The 21,633-nt window shown below is 37.5% G+C and overlaps 1 protein-coding gene across 4 annotated transcripts; it reads right to left on the bottom strand.

The window, feature by feature from the left end:
• Nucleotides 1–876: 876 nt before the first annotated feature.
• MAP9 (microtubule associated protein 9) lies at nt 877–21,369 on the bottom strand. 4 transcript variants are annotated; one of them, XM_071807767.1, is made up of 13 exons: nt 21,253–21,369; nt 20,234–20,330; nt 18,533–18,958; nt 16,202–16,404; nt 15,742–15,853; nt 13,166–13,422; nt 12,266–12,324; nt 11,569–11,734; nt 10,401–10,490; nt 9,544–9,705; nt 8,953–9,098; nt 8,086–8,218; nt 877–2,473 (listed from the first exon to the last, which is right to left on the bottom strand). In XM_071807767.1, the coding sequence occupies exons 1-13, from the start codon at nt 21,304–21,306 to the stop codon at nt 2,354–2,356; spliced, it is 2,025 nt and encodes a 674-aa protein (XP_071663868.1). In that variant the 5' UTR covers nt 21,307–21,369; the 3' UTR covers nt 877–2,353. The 4 variants fall into 4 exon arrangements, with proteins under 4 accessions (XP_071663868.1, XP_071663867.1, XP_071663869.1 ...); XM_071807766.1 differs by lacking the exon at nt 877–2,473 and adding an exon at nt 7,178–7,802; XM_071807768.1 differs by lacking the exon at nt 877–2,473 and adding an exon at nt 7,178–7,802 and having other exon boundaries at nt 8,971–9,098.
• Nucleotides 21,370–21,633: the final 264 nt, after the last annotated feature.

Here is a 21,633-nt window from a genome sequence, read left to right as displayed (position 1 = left end):
TTCACACAGGGCAACGCAAGCTGAGACATGCAGTGTAAAATACCACAAAATATACTCATACCTCATGCTGCAACAAAGATACTTCATAATCTAGAAGCAGCTGTATCAAATCTCCAACCACTCCTCACAATGGATCAAATCTGATCTTTCACATGATTTGACTGTACACAAATCCAGCCTAACTACTAGTGAAACCTCATCACTGTTCTCAAGATGAGCAAATACTTCTTGACACTGTCAATAGATCACATGCAACAGAAATACTGTACATCTTACAAGCCTTCCTCTACACTTTTTATAGACAGAAATTAGATTAATGATAGTAACTAGACGAGTACCTACTGCTCTAGCAAATATATCTTACCTCTTTGCTTTCTAGCACCTTGCTTCTGTCTGTCATAAACTTTGCAAAAGGATAAGGAATTCACAGAATTGAGTTCATACTAACAATAATGAACAGGACCATATTCAACCATGAAACAGCATGGGTATCCTTCTTATTTCATGTTTATATACATACCAGCAATAAATTTCACCTCTACAGCATTCTGGTAATAGAAACAGTTACGGTTAAAATGAATGCTTCTAAATCTTCAGTGGCTCTCACTAAAACATAAAAAAAAAGATCAAGAAACATCAGGAAACTACAGAAATTCATCTGGCTGCCAGTCCAATGCTTTTTCCTTTTATGAGAAGATGCCCCAGTGCTAAATGAAATGCAGAATTAATGAGTATCTCAGTCATTTATGAACAGCACAGGACTTCAGTGAAAAAGGGAAGTCTACTTCTCAAATGCTCCTTTGACTTTTCAAGGAAGCTGTCAGTCTAGACAGGAACAAGATACACACTTGACAAAATACATTTATGACTCTGGTATTTTTACTTCTTGGTGAGTGATGTTGTTTTAGTTTTGTTTGGGTTTTTTTTTTAAGAATATACACTTGAGGAGCAAATCTGACCTGGAGTGATTATTAAGATCCAAATAAGAAAAAGCAAACATAAGTAATAGCTTGAGTTTAGACAGGAGGCAAACAAGAGATCTGAAGATCTCTAAAGATACACAGTCTTGCCATTGTTTGCAAAATAGTACGGCAAATAGCCACCAATAAAAAAAAATACTACAGCAACTGGCTCATTAGCAATGATGAAAACGTGTTTGGGAAGGATTTACTTATCGTGTAAAAACAACCACACAAGCCTTTAAATTCAATTAAAAAAAAAATAGTGTCTAAGGTTGCCTCATACAAGTACTACTCTTCTGCCCTTGCAGTTTTTACGTAAGATTTTGTGTGAACTGAAAAATATGCCTCCAAACCTGGTGTCTCCTGTAGGAAGCAGGAAGTTTAGGGAATGTGTATGAAGATCTTAAATAGAATTAACAGCTAGAAACTTACTTAGTCCTGGATCGTTTCACATTATATGGATTCCAGTTTAATTCTTTTGCAACATCACATGGCTGACTGGTTTCGGCCCCACAAAATCCTGTTTCTGCTTGGTGCAGTTTTAATTTTGAAGCTATTTTTTATATTTCATAATGTAATATAACCTAAGAACTATGTTCTCTGTAGCTTGTCTCTTCATGTATGAAAATGATGTCCCTCTACCATTCTGCTCAGCCTTTTGTCTTCTATCACTACAAGATCGTGTTGGTCTCTTCTCCGAAGTAGCAAATGATAGGACAAGAGGAAATGGCCTCAAGTTGCACCAGGGGAGGTTTAGATTGGATGTCAGGAAACAATTCTTCACGGAAAGGGTTGTCAGGTACTAGAACAGGCTGCACAGGGAAGTGGTGGAGTCACCATCCCTGTAAGTGTTTAAAAGGTGTTTAGACGAGGTTCTTATGGACGTGGTTTAGTGTTAGAATTAGGTTAGATTATGGCTGGACTCGACGATCCTGAGAGTCTCTTCCAATCAAAAGGATTCTATGATTCTAAGAGAGCCAACACCTGCTTATCCACTGTTCCCCCTTCACAAAGCATTTCCTCCAGATTTAACTCCTCAGGAGTGTGGCCTAGCAACTTCAAAATAACCATTCTGCTACTTACTGGGTGAAAAAAAAATGCCAGAATCCAGCCTTCTGTATCTTGAATATACACTTTCACTAAAAAGGGACAAAATAACACAGGATTTAGCATAACAAAGTTAAATGCAGAATTATAAAACTTAGTCAATTTTCTAAAGCAATGGAAAGGGACAACTGATCTATTTAAACTCCAGAGAGAAAATAAAACAAAAAGAAAGGATGCAATATCTATTATGGATTCAGTGAAAATCAGCTGTTATTGAAATAGAGGTTAGTCATCATCAGAACTTTGTAGATCATCTTTTCTCACAGAAGGCAATAGGCTGCTCATTAATTCCTTGAATACGTGACTTTGCCAGGTGGACTCCAGGGAGAAGGCGCTTCATCCCCATGGATAGCTTGCATCTTCTTTTGCTTCTTATCAAGCTGCTCTTTCCTCTCTTTCTTCTCCTGAGGATAAAAAGATGTGTCAAACAAACACCAAAAAGCAAACAAACAAAAACCCAAAAAACACAACTCCACCAACAGAAATGTTACAATTATATTATACCTTTCTTGTGTAAAATGAAAAGTTAACACGAAATGGAGATTTGCCTTTTGGAGCTTAGTGCATCCCTCGTAGGGATTCAGTCACACACATTGAACAGCACGACACAAGAGGTTGTACATTTGATGTCATTTATGATTAAGGTTCCTGTCTCTAGGATGGGTTGGTTTTGTGCACTATCTAAACCAAAAGATGAACAGAAAGCCAAGTGGATTAGGTACTGTATTTGTCTTGTATATAATTAGTCTCAATTATTATTTTTTTTAAGAGGATACCTAATTCACAATGCTAACTATGTCGTTCTCATTATGTGAAAACATTGATGCACCTTTCTAACTTTCTGTACTTATTAAACCACACTTGCCATGTACTAACTTACAAATGCTGCAACATTCTGGGATTTTCTATTGTTTCAAACAGCCATGGGCAGTTGGGATGATGAAGGATAAGCAAGATACTTGCAATACTCTGCGCTTGATTATCTAATGATTTTCAGGAGACTTGTCATTCAAAAATAATTTGCAGAATTTACAGTGCCCCCCTGGACAGCTGGATAAAAGGTCCTTGAGCAGCTGGCTTTCTGGCACATGAACAGTGACTTAATTCCTAGGACCAACAACTGGCATACACACCATTTGCAGTAAAGATGCAATGTGGATCTGCAGCCTTAAAACCACATCAATTCTGCCAAATCCAACCTTGGTCCTTTCCTCTTTTGCAGCCCATCAGCCAGAATTTTGTAGCACCAAAAAAGTTTCATATTTTCACATGTATGGATTGCATTGCAGTGGAAGTACTGCTCCTTGAAGACGGCTGTCAGACAGCTGGAGCTCTCAGACAACCCATGATTCAACCCCTCCGAGGGACACTCTGTATCCTGCAAATTCCCAATATCCTAGCAGTGCTTGCCTGTTATTTATGGGTGACAAGAGAAATATTGAGGTAGCAGCAGCTAACGGAGTAGGCTGGTAAATGGGGGTAGAAGTGTTATTGTAAAAAAGAGAGCCCGAGTGGAAGTTTTGTTTTACATGTAGGCAGTAGCCAAACTGTACACATGCTACCTATACCTGTGCTATGTACGAAAATTCAAACAAGCATAACATGCACTGAAATATCAAACCTTTCAGTATGATTTTAATCTGTGCCCTTTAGGATTTTAACATAAATCTGAAGATCCAATTCAGTTCAGAATGTCTGGTGTTGCTAAATAAACACACAATTATTTCATGTTGTTACTAGCAAGGCTAATTAAAAGCAAGACAAGGTTTGCATGGAGAAATAATGTCCTTTATAAAACAAGCAATGCAAAAGTTCATCACAATTAGGATAATAAAAAAATATTCTCTCTCTATAAAAACTGTATCTTTCTGGGTTATACGGAGTAATTGAGACAAAGTGGGCTTCTAGAACTGTAAGATTCTGACTCTTCACTGTCATCCTACACTTTCACTTTCTTTCTCCCTCCACAGAGATCTTCCTCGGACGAACACAGCTAGGGGCTTTGGGTCTTTAGAACAATTTCAAGATTTTTTTTCAGGAATTTTTAAAAGGAACTGGTAAGCACCCTGAGGGAAAAGGAGTCCGCATTATCAGTGGTATTTTTCAAAAAAGACAATTAGATATGTGCAAGCAGTGCAGATAAGCTACGGAAGAATGTGCTCTATAATGGAACACATAGATGATTCATGTTCCTGTTATGAAGTATTTGCACATAACCAGCCAACTTATTTTTACAAAAACGTAATCATATTCTACAAATCTTAGAATCTGTATTTGACATGCAAAGACACATCAGGACAGGTAATTGAAAACTCATTAAAAATAGGACTTATTGGACAATTACTTTCCAGTACTGGCAATTACTGGAGAAGTCATGTTACAAAGAAATGTGCATATTTTATATTTATAAAGCGCTCTCAATACATGTTGCACAACAGACTTGTTTATGAAAAACCCAAACCAAAGATAAACCATACACCCACCGAGGAAGGAAATAAAAGTTGCTTTGGATTTTTTAATCATGTCTCAGTTTTTAATATTTGGCTTTGAAGATCCAATTTTCATGAATGAAACCCAGTGCCAAGAGAAGAAGTTTGAGTTAATTTAACTGGTTTTTAAAAGATTAAATTTGACATGAAGACTTATTGACTTCTTCCCTGCCCTTATGTTCTAGTCCTAACTACAGTTCACATTCTCACAAGTCACAAGTGATATAAATCTTCCCTACAATAATAGATAAGATGTTATTTGCACTAACAGAAGAGTAACAGAAATAGTAAAAGATTAAAACAGTGACTGTAGCTTGTCATACACCAGATCAACTCGACTGAACAGCTTGATTTCTCTGTGGAAGTTTCCTACTCAATAGCCTACTAAAATGAATACATTTTTCACTTACAAAATTTTAGGAAGATCACATTTTTTAGCAGTATGACTGCCACATAATAATTTAGTTTTAGATAGCACAGAAGCCTTACAATGTTTAACAGGAATAACAATAACAGCCCTATTTCGAACACATTACAGTGCCAGGAGATTAAAATTCCAATATAGAAAGTATTCTCAGACAGATCTTACTAAACCACATAAAATTAATAACTCATGTCAGCTATTTCTAACTCAGAAACCAACAAATCCATGAGACTCATCTAGTACATAATTTTCTCATGCTTTTAAACAGCCTTAGAATGCCAAAAATAGCTGTTGAATATGCTCAAGCTCAAGGTAAAATTTCAAACTTCTACGGTATTTAACCATACTATGTTGATCTTCAAGAATAATTTGAGAGCCGCCTTACTTCTCATCAACTCATACTAGTTTAATGCTTACCACATAAAATGAAGAACATAACACATCTAGGATACTTGCTTTTCTCTAGAGAAAACAGATATCAAGATCATGATCTCAAAAATAACACAAACTAAACTGATTTGTTGATATGAACTTTCTTTGTGATTCTTTTCCACATTCTACTCCTCAGAGTAGGTGCATGTCAATGACGAGTGTCAGATACTAGCAGTATGTATTAAGTACAATACGACCATTTATCAAGCATAACATCTAGATTGGCTTGAAGAGTACTTGGTAAGTAGCAAGAGGCAAATACTATGAAAGAATCAAAAAAATCAGAAGCTTAAATTTCCTCAGCAATACTAAAGTATCTCAGCTCAAGATTATCCTTTTTATGTTAGTATTTTACAAGAGTTAATAGCCTTTTTCAAGACATTTATTTTCATGATTAAAAAGTAATCTTCTCTATGCACTTACGTTATCAAACATTCACACAATAACCTCTAAAAGCACAAGTAACAGAATTTTTATTACCATAAAACCAGAACATTTCTTCTATTTTAGAAGAACTACAAGGAGATTTTTATGTCTGTTTTATTATGGTCAACACCTGTTTCAGGAAAGCAGAGGATGAATTTATACATTTATTTCTGTCGAATGTTAACGAAAACATATTAAAATGCTACGCACTACATGACTCATGTTGTATTGCCCTTCTAACAAAAATCCTCTTAGTTGATACAACACACCTAAAAGACTTCCACAATTCTGCCCTCTCAGATTTGATGCCTATTTATCTACCTGTAGGCAGATATCATCTCAGTTCCCGTGATAATAGATTGACAACTTTCCAAGTGTTTCTGTCCTGCAGTTCACTGAAGGTATTTTCTCTTTTACTACACAAAGTGAGATAATACGCTGGCCAAACATGACGACAGAGCCACTGTCTGATATGCTTTCTCAAACAAAGGTGTGTTAGCTACAAAAACCAACACCGTTTCAGAAAGTAAAAATGTGACACATCGGTCAACACTTGCACATAGACACTGAAAATGAGGTAATGTTAGAGGTAACTCTGCCAACCAACTCAGTATCTATCACATCCTTCAACACCTGCTTGTTTTTCAAAGTGCTCCTCTCATGGAGGCACATGCACATCCATTTAGATCTGGTCATTCATCCAACTACTACAACTTGTTAATAATCCCACTGAAGTGATGACCTTGGGAATTTTTACACAATTTGAACAGGGGAGCCTGTGCTAGGCAGCAGATTTCATTCACCTCTGTATAGAGTCCAAGACAGCAAGGAAGTCAAAGGTGCAATGAGAGGTAACACTTATGCTTTGGTAAACCATGCTAATTGACAATAGTTTCAGTAAGTGGAGCTTACTAGGGCAGAGCATTAGTTGCTACTCAAAGTATAGTACTTCTTTCCTTTGGAAGTAGGAACACTGATTATGCAAGAAATAATCTAAGATCAGACATTAATATTTTCACACAACTGAGCTGGATATCACTGGACAAAGGGGACCAGAGAAGATGCTTCTTACCAATGATTACAGAAATCAGAGGCATTCCAACAGTGGACCAGACCAAATAATAACTTAAAAGACATAAACCTAAGACTAAAAAGGCTTGAAAAGAAAGTGAAGGGAAAATATGCAGGTTCTTGCTGTTTTATATAGCTGCATATTTCTAAGATAGCCAAGTAAAGGATGATTATCCTTTTAAAATCTGTCCCACACCCATACATCTGCCTTCCTCAGTTCTCATCCATCCTGCATGCCCACCCATCCCCCCCCCAAAAAAAAACACTTCAGACACTGGAAACAATTTTTCTTAAGCTACTGACAGTACAAATGAATCCCTGTAAGGACCTTAATCCAGCCGAGTTGCAAGATCCTATTCTTATAAATGGCAACAGAGACCACAAGTTCAGGATGCATGCCAGAAAGGTAGACAGACAACACAAGATACAGTCTCAAACTAAGAAAACCTTGGAAGTCAGTATGATGAATGAATGTATCATAGGGTAAGGATGAAGAGCTCAGTTTTTTCTTACATTAGTAAGTCACACATCCTTAAGAAAATAACATATGCTAAGAATATTACTGATCTATCTTCTCTTTACATAGCAAGGCAGAAATAAAAACTGCCTTAGCATTGGAACTACAGTACTATATTAATTTAATGCTTAATAACTGTAACTAAAGTACACTGTTGTACAAAGAAATATAATTGTGAGCAGAGTTCCGCTCCTCCTAGTAAATTGAAATAATCTCAAACTCCACTACAAGTGCTTTCACCAATTTTAAGGTATACAAGTCTCCTCTTTAAATGCTTCCTTGAATGTATATGCACTCACAGTTGCAGCTGGAGATACTCCTCGGCTTTGTACGTTTTGTGCTATGGTGAGTGGGCCCTTCAGAGATGGTTGCTCCTGACAATGAATGTCAAAAAATGAATACTAACTATGAAATTCAAAACTCTACAACATGCAGGTAGGGAGAATATATTTTCCATGTATGCTAAATAGTAAGTTGACCATATTTTATCATCATTTTGCTCAAAAATTTTGAGAGAGTAAAAAGGTAATGCTGCCATCATCTGGTCTCTCATAATAGCATGAAAAAACGTGAATATTACAATACACACAATGAGTGTTCACACTGATTACTACATTAATCTTTTTGGTTTTGACAAAGTGTAAAAAAAAAAAATACCAGCCATCTGTCATATTCTTCCACTGCCTTTTTATCTTTTTCTTCCTTCTCTGCCTGTTGTATTTCTTGCTTTCTTTTCTCTAGGATCTTTTCCACTTTCTTCTTTTTCATATATTCTTCCTTTTTTTCATTCCTGTATAGTGAGAGGGAAGAACGGGAAATCATCATGTAAGAGACTAAATGCTGCATCTGTGACTGATGAACTAAATTCAATCGAGATATTTTACGCATTTAATAATACACCTAGAATATATATTCAAGACTTTCAAAGTCTATCTTCATGTATCATATCACCAGGGTATAAATGAACCTACTATTATATCTATTATGGCTTCAGCTTTTCTGTACTTCTTTTGTTCTTATTTGGTATCATTTAAAAAGTCAGATTCAAACCTTCGGTGGGTAGTAAGCTGGACACAGTCTGTGAAAACTCTCAGCTTGTAAACCTAACAAATAATTTCTCCAGCAGACACATCTCATTTGCTTCGGAGTAGATCTACTTTCATACATTGTATTCCACAAAACTTTAAGATAAAGATTTACCTTCCTTCCTGTGGTTTAATAGTGAAACATGAGACTAATCACAGAAGACATTACAATAATAAATTTTACTCCTTAGTTGCAGTATCTCTGCCTCGGCTTAGTCTGCAGCGTTTTGGGGAGGAAACATTGAAGTTACTAAGGTGAAAGAAGCTGTACAGCTTGTTCTCATTGTCTTATCTGTTCTCATTTAGGACTGAAGAGCCTGATCGTTAGCATGCCATTATGTCTCAATTAGAAGCACATCAAACACTCACAAACCACCTATTTCATTTATAAACAAAGATTTGGGAAACTATGACATTCCAAAGCCCAGTGGAGTAGCACCATTTTTCAACTGCTGACATGCTGTCTCTCTTCTTCTCTGCAACCAGTTCCTCTTCTTTCTTCTTCCTGATTCTTTCAGACTGCTTTTCCTTTCTGCTTTGCTCTCTTAAATATTCTGCTTTTCTTTCTTTCCATTTTTCAAATGCCTAAAGAAAAGCACAGATTATTTAGAAATCTTAACCCTCAGCTTTTTGTCAATACTCCACTTGCTTATTCTGTATCACTATTTTAGTGATTTCTTTACATTCTAATTTTGGAATATCTGTTTGTAGCATTGCTCAGAAGTGGGTATCACTATACCTAAAAAGAATAAATTATTTTTGCCAATAAGTAATAGCTCATTGCCAATGTATTTATATGGAGTTTATTTTACATTCAGTTAATAGAAGTCAAACACAGAAAAATGCCTGTTTGTGTACAAATGTAAACATAACATACTTCAACAGAACAGAATCTAATATGAATTTCCTTCAAAAATTAACCATGTTTAGAATCTGGTTTGTTTCCATCTCTTGCTAGATTATTCAAAATTATTCTCAATAATCTCCTGAACCATATCCAATACACATTTATATACATATTTCACATCACCTTCTGTGCTGCTTCTGCTTTCTCCTCGTTCTGTTCTGTTGCTTTTTTTTTCTTAAGTTCCTCAAGCTTCTTTTTTTCACTTAACTTCTTTGCTTCTATTGCTTTCTTTTTTTTCCAGGCTTCAAAAGCTGCATTTGCTTCCTCTCTTTTAATAGCTTCTTTCTAGATTGAAAATAACAGTGTACATTTAAATACAATTAAATATAAAACTATAATTGAAATAGTATGCTTTAAACTCATTGTCAAATGTAGGATTAGATGGAGCAATAAAGAAATGGAAATTTATTTGCAGACAACATTCCAAGTAATATCCAAAATTAAATTTGAACTATAAAGTGGGTTTTTTTCTATGCTCATTTTTAATTTAACTTAATCAAATGACACAAACCACTCCTGCAAAATGTGTAGATAAATATGAAGTACATGTTGAATGCTTAGAAGCAAAATGTATTAAATACTTAAAAGCCAAATGTAAGAATGGTGTATGGTACTATTTAAAATACAGTCCTCTGAAGACAGGCATCTCTCAACATCTTCTGACCGATGACAAATTAATACTTAACACCTGAAGGGCTGAGCATCCCAGGGTCCTTGTAAAAAAAGCTGAACACTAATCTAAGAAGCACACTTTTGACATACTTTACATAAATGTGTAGGGAAACATCAGCCACAAACCCTTTACAGAAACCATAACAAGTGGGACAAGCCTTTTATTGTTTCAAATCATCTTGTGCTACTTAGAGAAAACCAGATGCCCTTGAAAAGCAGAGTGATGTATTTAGGTAGAAAGCACAGGTAAGCAAACTTTAGAGAATTCTAGTTTGTCAACTTCTTTTTAAACAAGACCGTAAACAAACCATTTCAATATTGTTCCTTAGATTTTCAGCTTTTTCCTTTTCAATTCTCTTTGATTGCAGTAAAGCAGTCCTTTTCTTTTCCAACCAATTCTGTAAGAACCATTAGAAGACATTTATACTTTTAAAGCCTTTTTAAGGTATAACAAAAAAGTTCTGTTAAAACAACTAAATGTTATCAGACCAGCATCAATATAAAAAACACCAAAATTACTCTTAACTTTTTCATGTGCTACTTAAATAACTACCCCATTTAGAAAACTAAGGTTCTAAAATCACAACTACAAAATATGAAAAATCATAATCATCTTTAAAAAAAAACCCACCAAAAAATGTAAGCATTAAGGAAATGGAAAAGAAGAATGGAATAAAGATTCTTTTTACTTGGTATATACCAATATTATTTACTTTTCTTGTCTCTCTCGCAAATACCTAGAATTAAACTGAATAAAATCCAACTGAGAAGAGCGAGACTTCAGGCATCCATAAAGTTTTATGAGCTATTTGCAGAATCAGGGTTAAATTTTCAAGGTTTAATTATATATCTGATATGCTGCCTAAAGATACAAGTATCACAAATGAAGCCTATTTTAACTTAAAAACTATGGAGACAATATAAATATGAACCTGAGGTTCTAAATTTTGTTCTAGAACCGTAACAAGTATTAAAAAAATATACCAATATGAACAGCATCTGTTAATGAAAGTTTTTCTCACAGAGATTAGTAGCAAAAATCTGTTGGGATCCCACAAACTAATCGTTACGAAATTCTACACAGAATCCAGAGATTATGCTTCTGGAGAAAATACTTGACTTGTTTTCACTTAATGCCCACTGAATAAAGCATACCAGGAAAAGAAACTTGAAACGACACCCTTACTTATGTTAATGAAGAACTAAAGGGAAATATTGTATGTGTCTGAAAACAGTCTGACACAATAAATTATGAACCATGCTATGTGTCCCTCATCTAGCTTTTTAGTTCATAATTTGATGAAAAGCCATAGCCAACAGAATAAAAGGATTACTACACCTATAGGCATATGCAAAGAATATACTCAGAAATATTGACTTCAAGAAAACAAGAGGTGTTGACTCCTATAACAGGACTTTTATATGCATAGTTTTGTTTGTTATTTTGTTCATTTTTTATTTGTTTTTAAGATCTACCTGGAAAACGGCTGCTCGTAGACTATCTGCTTTGTCAAATTCTGTACTGTTCTTCTGCACGCGTTTATTCTCCAACACCTTTAATGTTCCCAGATATTGAGACGAAACAGTTGTAGCTGAAGCAACAGCTTTCACCTTTTTCTTTAAGTGCGCAGAAGACAAACACCTATAAAAACACCAAGACACAAACATAGTTATAACCTTTCCATTTATTGTAGCTGGTACCAAGCAGCGTTCCTTCTACTCCAGTGTATACCAAAATTACTGTGATTCTGTTTTTACATGAACTTGGCTGGGGACAGGGGAAAAGGAAAGGCGGAAGAAGCCTGTTTTCTTCTGAGGGTTTTACTATTGCTAAACAAGCCACCATTCAACATATTCAGAGCAAGAGAGTTTACAAATTCCTTATACTTTCATCTACAAAACAGCTTAAAACCTGTAAAGACATCATGGACTGGCTTCATTGGTGGCTCCAGCAGCACACACTCATCATACACACAGGCAAAAGACTTGGAATCTGATCTGAATCTAACCCGGACCAAGGGTTCTAAGAACAGGCCACATGTACTAAACTGATGGGCAGAGTTGTCAGCAGCGAAGACAATGCTGACAGAAAATGAGAGTGAAGCAGCATTGTCAGGGCATTTACACACATCTTACGCTCTGAAGACTGTTACACATGGCATCTTTCTCTTACCTCTCAGATACAGAAACTTTTGCATTTTGTAGAGCTCTCTCCTTTGTTTCACTTGGTTTCTAAGAAACACAGAGGAAAAGTGAAATTATAGAGTCTCTAAAGCAACAGAACTAGACCAGGATGAAACATTTTTATACACTAACAAGGATGCTGGGAGTTGGACTCACTCTAGGTCTCTTCCAACGTGAGATATTCTATGATGTCAGAAAAAAATGCAAGAAAGACACTCTAATATAGAAAGAATAGAGTACAGGGTAAGAAAGCAAAAAAAAAACCCAAACAAACAAAAAAACACCAAACCAACCAATCAAGCTTTTAAAATGCCTCTATCTTTTTGGAATGGCACCTAGAAATGCTTCTTTATATTATATAAAAATATAGCCTATAGTTCAGAAATACAAAGGAATAAAAATAACTCAGCTGGGCAGTGGGCTTCCCTGTTATTATATCAACACTTTTTAAACTGTTTTTAATACTAAGCTTCAACAGTTATGTATATCTACATATTTTCTTTCTTTGGATAAAGCATAAAGTGCTTTGTATCTTATCCATTAATCAAGTCACATCATGGATTCCATCCTCTGCCAACATACACTGCTCACTGCAGTTCAGCTAACCTCACAATAGAGATCTGACATTTCCCCTTGGATAAGGGTAATTCATTAAGATTGGAAAATGCACATTTCAATACCTCTATCTGCTTTAAATTATTTGTGTAAAAGGGATTCCCTACATCTTCCATAAAACTATGCCATATTTGTAAGAGCCTCACCTCTAGAAGCCAGAGATAAACTGTCAGCTTTATAAACAAGAGTTCTACACATTTAAGGTATCAACAGTAACTTTACCAAACTTTTCACCATGTTTCTAAACAATGGTACAACTGCATAAAAATAATACCTTGACAGAGTCCTTTGAAGTGCTCTTTGCCTCCCCATGCTCAGACTGATCATTCACTGATGCCTTCTGTGTTGTATCAGTTACTATTTGCCCTTCTGCTATTTTCAGCATTTCATCTGAACTGTCATCTGTTGACTTCTCTAATTCCTTCATTTTCTCATATACTGTGGTCTTCATCACTTCTGTCACAGAACGAGATTTTCCACTATTGTCCTCTACTTCCAAATCACTGGTCCTGGTCTTCTTCTGATCGTGATCTAATGAGAGAAAAAGGATTGGGAGGACACATTAACAAAATTTCATCATTTCACAGTATTGTTATTTCTAAAAACATCTGTTTATGAAACATATTATTAAACCTGATATAATTGTACTGTATTTACACATAAGACTGGAGTATCAACTGGAGTTTTAACAAATGTTACAGAATGTGTGAGCACAGCAAAGGGAAAACTTCCCGTCTGCCTCACCACCCAAACATGGTCCTAGTGCAGAAACCAGAAGCAAGAACCATTGCGATCACAGCAAGAACCTTCTCTTCTGATATGTAGCAAACTACCAATTAAGTCTGTACAACAATTTGGGTAACAAAAACTACTTTCATTGTATGGTGTCTTTCAGGGATGCAGGACACACAAGGAAATAATGGAAAGATTTAAACAAAGCATCACTTCCATTTAAATGCATGGTGAAATTGTCATTTATGAAACACTTTCTTAACAATACTTAAAAACATTTTATCAGATCTGAACTGCCATTAATTCAGAGACCTACATTTGCAAAACAACTCAGACACAAACCAAAAGAGGCCATGGTAAATTCCAAATTACGGTCTTCCACAATCTTCTGATACTTAAAAGAAGTATAAATTGTGCATGACAGATTAACTCCAAGTTACTTGAAGAAAGGAATATCAATGGTGACAACCTATGAAACTTAACCTAGATTTACAGTGATGAAGGTAAGTTTGAGGTCACAAGGAGAATTCTGAATATATATGAACCATTTTCTATCCTCTGTTGATATGTAAACTTTCATATTTTACTTTATGCTTATGAGATAGTACAACTGTACATAACTGTAGGCATCAGGTACTGCACAACTGCAGCTCTTAGTGCACAGGACACTGGAGCAGCAGATTTACTGCTGAGGATGAGCACTTCATAGTATGAACTTCCCAGAACTTCATTTGCAAAGCAGAATAGCTCTGTTTGCAAAATGGATACAAAATACTAACCTTCCCATGGTGCGCTGAAAAACGCCACATAAAGCCTGTAAGTATTATTATTGTGGTTTCTTTCTTGACAGTTCAAGCTATATAGGTTTGATCAATCTGCTTGAAATTCTTACCCCTGCACACTTCACTATCATTTTCAAACACTATTTTCCAGTCTCTTTTCCTCCACTTTTGTTGCAGACTCCATACCATTGTTGTTTCTACATGCTCCTTTGTCCTGACAACATCACCTTGATCATTCTCTTAATCTTATGCTGTCCCTGCACTTGGAGAATCTACCCATTCCAGTGCACTAATGCTCATATCCTTTTCCCCATACAAACTCTCCTTAGACATTGTTTCACTAACAATGCCCAAACGCATCAAGCTATACCAAACAAATTTTCTGATCCAAGGTATCAACAAACTATAGGAACTTAAATTAAACACAGATCTAAACATATTTGTTATTTATTTCTCAGTACATTGCCAGAGTTTTCAACTTCCATTTACATTTCTGCAAAATATTCTTCAAGCCAAGTCGTATCTTATCTTACTAAGCTGCAGTGTAAGGACAATATATATGCCATATAGCATTCTTCTTGCTGCATCTGCCAGTCTACATTACCTGCTACAGTCCTGCACACAGCAAATTACCCACCAGCATGATTCTCTTAGCAAATATAAAAGGGTGTCTAACAGCCTATTTCAGTGCTTTTCAAGCTGGGGTCTATACATTTTTTTGTAACCAGTCTTAGAAAGGGGACTCAGAAAATAAAGTTCAATGGATACTGCTGAGAAGCCCATAGATTTGATATTTCATAACGGGTCTGCACATCCCCTAAGAACAGTTAAAGATTAACAAATACAAAAAAAAAAAAAAAACAACCCAAAACAAAACAGAAAAGTGCTACCTAGTTTATATTAAACTTTGTGGAAAAAGTACAGGAAGAAGTGAAATTTACCCTAGTCATGTTGACTGTGTAAGGGGAAATGAAATTAAAATTACTTGTTTTAAGTCTCAAAGATGCTTAGATGATGCATTCACTTGACAGAAGTTTAAGTACAAAAAACAAATTATCAAATTTTTATCTCTTCCTCTCCATTCCTAGGATGCCTCCAGGGCCAAATTTCTGAATACCTGGGATGATACTGTATTTGGACATAACTGCAAGAACGAGGCTGGGCCACTCCAGAAAACAGAACAGGAAGAAATACAAGGGCATGAGAAAGATACTAAAAGAGAACAGAAAGGAAATTAAGGATGCCACGGATTTTTAAGATGAGTTGTACCTGACCGTTTGATACTACTAAAGTATAAATGTTAACATTTATCCGGTTGTAGGTATCTAAGTTCTACCTTTTGCAGGTGGTGCTTCTCCACATATCATTGAACTGGAGTCTCCAGATCTTTCATTGTGGGAAGTAAAATTAGTGGAAATTGGTGGTGAAGTACTTTCTAGCCATGGACCCTTAGATCAGAAAGTGACAAATAAACAAGTGAGTGATTAAGAACGAATCAGAATAATTTGACTTTATGATACTTTGATGGAATACTTGTTCGAAACTCTCTAGGAGAAATATAATTCTTGTTTCACATTTGGAGAAATAAAATCAATCAGCACATAAAGCTGCAAAACATCACAAAATCCTGTTTCTACTTATGTTCTCCTATCCGCCTCTCATCATAAGAATGCTACTGGCAAAGACATTTTTTCTCACTTTTTCTTCCAGAAAATTTTGTCAGCAAAATAGAAGTTAGTTTAAAAATGTCTACTGCAGATGGGGGGGAAAAAAAAAGAAAATCAACACCCTCTTACTTCAGGACCAGGGCTTTCAGCAATCAATTTTTTCTTGGGTATGGCTTGTGTATTCAGAGTAGTTAGAGATGATGGTGCTGAAAATGAAGACAATCCTTTTCTAGACCTTGTCTTTCCTTCTGACCTTTTAAGCTCATTGTCTTCCACAGGACCACTTTTTCTCAAAATACTTCTTGGTTGAGGTAATGGTTTAGAACATCCATCTAACAAAAGAATGTGAATATTCTCAAATGAAAATAAATATTATAGTTTCAGTTATGCCTAGTTAAAGACATTCTAGTCTGGAATACTATTTTGTCAAGTTGGAGTCAATTAACTAACATTTCAGTTAAATGAGCTATTTAAATAATAGTACAGCTTTCTTCAATACAGAGAGTTATATAAAGAGTTACAGTCACTTTTTCAGGAAGTTCAATGAAAGTTTTAAAGCTTCTAATTTAATCTCTAAATAGACAATTTATTATCTCTGTGTATATATTGAAACTGCACTCAAGAGCTTATCTACAATTAGAGTTTTCACAAATATAGAAGAGATCTAATACAGCATTGTTGTAAGAAAAATTTTTTGCTAATCTGCTTGTCCCTTTGTCTACTAGAGAAGACACAGAGCGAAAATCGCTTCTCCCCACACACTGCAGAACAGAACAGCCTTGGGTGGGAGGAGACACCATGAGAAACACAGTCAAAGAGGAGGGCTTTCAGTATATTTCTAGCTTTTTCAGTGATGTCTCTGTTCCCTCTCCAGGGCCATCACCGGGCAGCAGAACCACCATGCAACAGTTTCTTACAGATTCCTACCCTCTGGCTCCTCACCCTCCTCCTATTGGGTAATCCTGTCTTCATGTTTTCACAGCCCTGCCCTGCCACCACCAAGATCAAGCCACACAACAGCTTTCTACCTGCCTCGTTCTTTATGAATCCACACAGAAATGTGTATCTAATTCTGCACGTTGCCAATAGAAGCATTTCTTATCAAGTCCTAGTTCATACAAATCTGTCGCAGGAAATGTGAGAATGCCCAGGCCCATCCAGCACACTCAGCTGCATAAAGTCTAATTATATCATTACTGTGAAGTTTAGAGAGCTACGAGGTCACAACAGTATTCCTACAAGTGCACTGACAGTTTTTCCATGCAGTAAATCACAAGAAAAAAATCAATGGAGCAGAAAAAGCTGATGAATCTCTGCACAGTCACCTCCTCTGTTGGACAGAGATCAATTTATCTAAGAAAGGAAAGTTTACAATGGCTGACTGCTGAAGGCAATACGTCAGTATCACTGTACTACTTAAGAGTCACACGAAGAAAAGGAGTACTTGAACTTTTTTCTGCCAGTTTAAAACTACATAGGCATACTGGCTGTGAAAGGGAGGCATACTGGCCATGAAAGGGAGCCATCTGCAATGCCCAGCTGCACAGTCGCATATCTAGTACTTCGGTGCCATCATGTGGGAAGAAAAAAGGAGCCAATATCACTAACCATGCTTTAGCAATTTCAAAGTTGTAATCTTCCATCACAGGTAATGACCAGTCATAAATTTATCTCAACATGAAACAGGACAAATCATTGTCATATTAGGAAGCAAATAAAAAATATGAAGTCTTTTGACATTGTAAATTTGCAAAAGCAAAGTCAATTACCAGAATTCCAAGTTCTGCTTTGCACATGAAAAATGAGCTAGCTATTATTACAATGAAACATTAAAGTTCTTTTTTTACATGTTTTGACTATACATCCAAATCGGCTCAGAATCTTCAAAGGCAAAGATAATTTTAACTTTGTGATGATAAGAACTCTACTGTTCATAGATGTTTTGGTTACAGCTCATTTTCTGACATTCTATTACACTACAGCATCACGACTTGACCATGATATTCGCAAACACTGTGGTCCAACTTCAGTGGTCACAGAGAAGGGGTGCCTGTTTAAGGACCTTTCCATTAAAAGGTACACAGATCCTGTGGACACTGTGTGCATATGGCTTTCTGTGCTATACATCTACAGAGGAGGCAACTCTGTAGCTGTCCCACACCTTCCATGGATATGCACTGACAGACAACTGGACTTTTAGTACTCAAACAGTTGTTTTTCATCTCCTGAAAGGAAAAGGCAAATAGGAGCCTCTGGCTACTTGGCCCACACTGGTTCAGTTCACCCCCTGGCAGCTGAAGGTTATCAAAACATGTCTTTTTAGAAGGATATTGAATAAATTCCCTGCAAGAAAAAGCATCCAATACTTAACACAGAAAATAACCCAAATTACAACACTTTAAAATACTGTAATATGGCTAAGCAAGTAGGAGCAACAACATTCAAATGCTTTCTTTTCACCTGATGCTGAACCGTTTCTTGTTTTGTGCTCCCGTGGCTTTGGTATTGGTTTGTTTCTCTCTTGATTTCTTTTTTTCTGTAGTTCACGAATAGGGAAGTCATTACAGTGCTCACTTTCACCATTACCACATGGTGCTTCTTCAGCAGCTGAACACTCTTGATTATTTTTTCTGTTATCATCCTCACTTTGACTTTCCAAACACTCTTCTTCACCATCTTTTCTGTCATCCTGTATGTTTTCACTTCCTAAAAGCATTGTTTGTGGAAGCTTCTTTTCATGCAAGGATAAAGTCGAGTCATCAGCAGCTTCTTTTTCTAAATCTGCTTTTTGTGAAGCATAATCATCTGAGAGAGGACTGCCAACAGCAACCGATTTCTTAGTGCTTTCAGCACCTGAATTCCTTCCGTTAAGTTCTTTTCCAGTACCTGAAAACAGCACATTATCAACTTCCATTTGAGAGAAGTGGAAAAAAGGGGACACAGAAACTACATCTTCTATTATTTAAAAAAATTTTTCATATAACACTCTCGTGACTTCAAGTTTCTGAGCACTTCTCTTTCTACACCTCTGATCTATGCAAAGCCACCAAACTAGATCTTTATTCCACTTCCTTTCCTGTCATCTGTTTCCGTGGACCAAATCCAAAGAAAATACTTCAAATACTCATGGTTAATTCTTATCTGTCATGCAATTTAAAACCCTTTTAAACACCTATGTCTCCAAGGCCATGAGAAGTGGAAGCAAGTCAAGAAGAACAAAGCTAGGCACCTTTCGTTACCAGAATCCATCCTCCCCTTCTATTCTGTTCATTTCTGTCCCATCTGAAATCTACTAGAAGATACTCAAAGAAGATACCTGCTCCAACGCTAAGGTTCACATGTTTAACAATAATAGTTTTATCTTCCTGTAGCCTGTTACTTCTAATTGATTTTATTTCAGAGTTCAAATGCTTCAGGAAGATGACAAAAGAATGCCATGATAATTGAGTAACATATTTAATGCAGGAGGAGCTTTTTTAAAAATCTTTTCAGCAAAGGGAAATTAAAGCATCCCACAAACTTTCAGAAGATGTTTCGGATTTGAATGAAAAACAGGACACAGAACAAGTCCTTTTAAAAATACAGTATGAGATTTAAGACTCGTATTTCTCTTAACATGCAGCACCATATAAGGAGGAAGAAGAGCCATTCAGCCAATCTTGTTAAACTTAACATTAGCAAATATCAAATGCATCCTGGCCCAAGAAAAAACAGCCAGCTTGAACTTGCTCCTGGTTTGTGTACACTACCAGGCAAGAATGCTCTGCAGTGTGTCCCGCAGCCCTTATTCACTGATTGTCCAGACTGGGAAAACAGTAAGATGACAACAGCGCTTCCTTTCTGCCCATGTCCACTTTCACTCACAGTACTGTGCACTACTGTCTCAGCCAGGTGTAGAGAAGCAATATGGCCAAGGAGTAAAACTGGGCATCACAACTGTAGGAAACAGCACTGATTGTGTCTGGTCTAGCAGGTTTCACCACCACTGATTCCACTGGGATTCTTCTCCTAACTTGGAAGAGGAGGACCAAATGATTTAGAAGTTGTTAAAACATGAAATCTTGGAACACTAAATCATATTGACTCACTAAGATTCTCTGTGATCTAGTAATGACTTAAAAAGGGGAAGAACCTTAAGAAAAATACTTAATTCTCTCTTACCGTTTGATGTGCCATCTTTGTCACTCTCAAAGTCATCTGAGTATTCGGCTGCTTGCTCTCTTGCTGCGTGAGCAGAGAGTGCTTTTTGTCGCTCACCCTGAAATGGTTTCACAAATAACTTTTACACAGAAGATTCACTTCTTCAAGTTCAGCACTAATTCCTCCTTCCCACACATACATAAGTAAAACTGAGCAGGAGATTAACCCGTTTAACTGAAAATTATTGTGAAGGATAAGTAAAATGGAGTGTTTTCACTCTATCATCATTTCCCCAATTTTTCTGTGTTAAAAAATCCCACCAAGTATTAATTTCTATTTCTTCTCCGTAAGAAACATACCTTACAGATCCCCTTCCATTTTTTTCAATAATGACCTTGTATCATCATGTGACACTTTTTCACCCCCGTTATATGTTCTGATGGGCAAAAGCACAACAAAAGGGTCTGCACAGTCCCGGTGTCACAGCCTGCCGCTTCACCCACTGCTGTGGGACAAGAACTTGCAGCAGGTGGCAAGTCCAAATCAATGGAAGAACTTCACATAAGCCACCACTGGCATTCTGGATGCTCCACTGCACAGCATCACGGACGCGCAGCAGTTACATGGCTTCTGAAAACAACTGGCCTTACTTATATATTAAAAATGCATTATGAAATGCAGTCGCGTCTCCAGACCCAGAGCCACAGACCACTGCGGGTTTGAGAGCAGGTTTTTCGACCTGAACACGGGTTCTGTGCTCTGCCCGAGGCACCTGCCGATGCTCGGCCAGGGCCCCGTTCGCGGGGCTGTCAGGACGGGGAGCTCAGGCCGTTCCCGTCTTAGGGCGACGTTACGCACAGGGAGCAGCTTCCCGTGTCCACACAACAGTAAACCCCATTTGGAGCGCAAATCGGCTTTGTTTTCCGTTGTTGTCTTTGACAGCACGTTACTCGCAGTCGCTGAAACCTGTTCGCACACAAACGCCACGGCTCTCCGAGCCCAGGGACAGCGCCGCCCGCCCGGGCGCTGCCGCCGCTCACCTGCAACGCGCCGCGCCGCCCCACCGCACGGCGGCCACTGCCCTTCCTCGGCATGGCGGCGGCCTCTGGATCCCGCCTGGCAGCGCCTGCGCCCGCCGGCTGGACCTGCGGGAACCCCGTTCACCGCCCCGCCCGCCGCGGCGCTGCCCGTCGCCTGGCAACGCCGCCGGATAAAGGGCGGGCGGTGCCGGTGGCGGCCCTGGCCTGCTGGCCGAGCGGGTCCACGTTCGGGCGGGTGGGAACGGGCGGTCATGACGTCCTGCTCGTTAGCTGACTCCCGTGAGCTCCCGCCTCTCAGCCCAAACCTTGAGCCCCTCTGTTTTCCGTAGGCACGCGCACAGCTGTTAGGGTACAGCAGCAGGCAGGCAGATCTGTGCATCA

This window comes from Patagioenas fasciata, chromosome 4 (assembly GCF_037038585.1).
Source record: "Patagioenas fasciata isolate bPatFas1 chromosome 4, bPatFas1.hap1, whole genome shotgun sequence".
Classification (NCBI taxonomy): domain Eukaryota; kingdom Metazoa; phylum Chordata; class Aves; order Columbiformes; family Columbidae; genus Patagioenas; species Patagioenas fasciata.
This window is presented reverse-complemented; position numbering and strand designations above follow the sequence as displayed.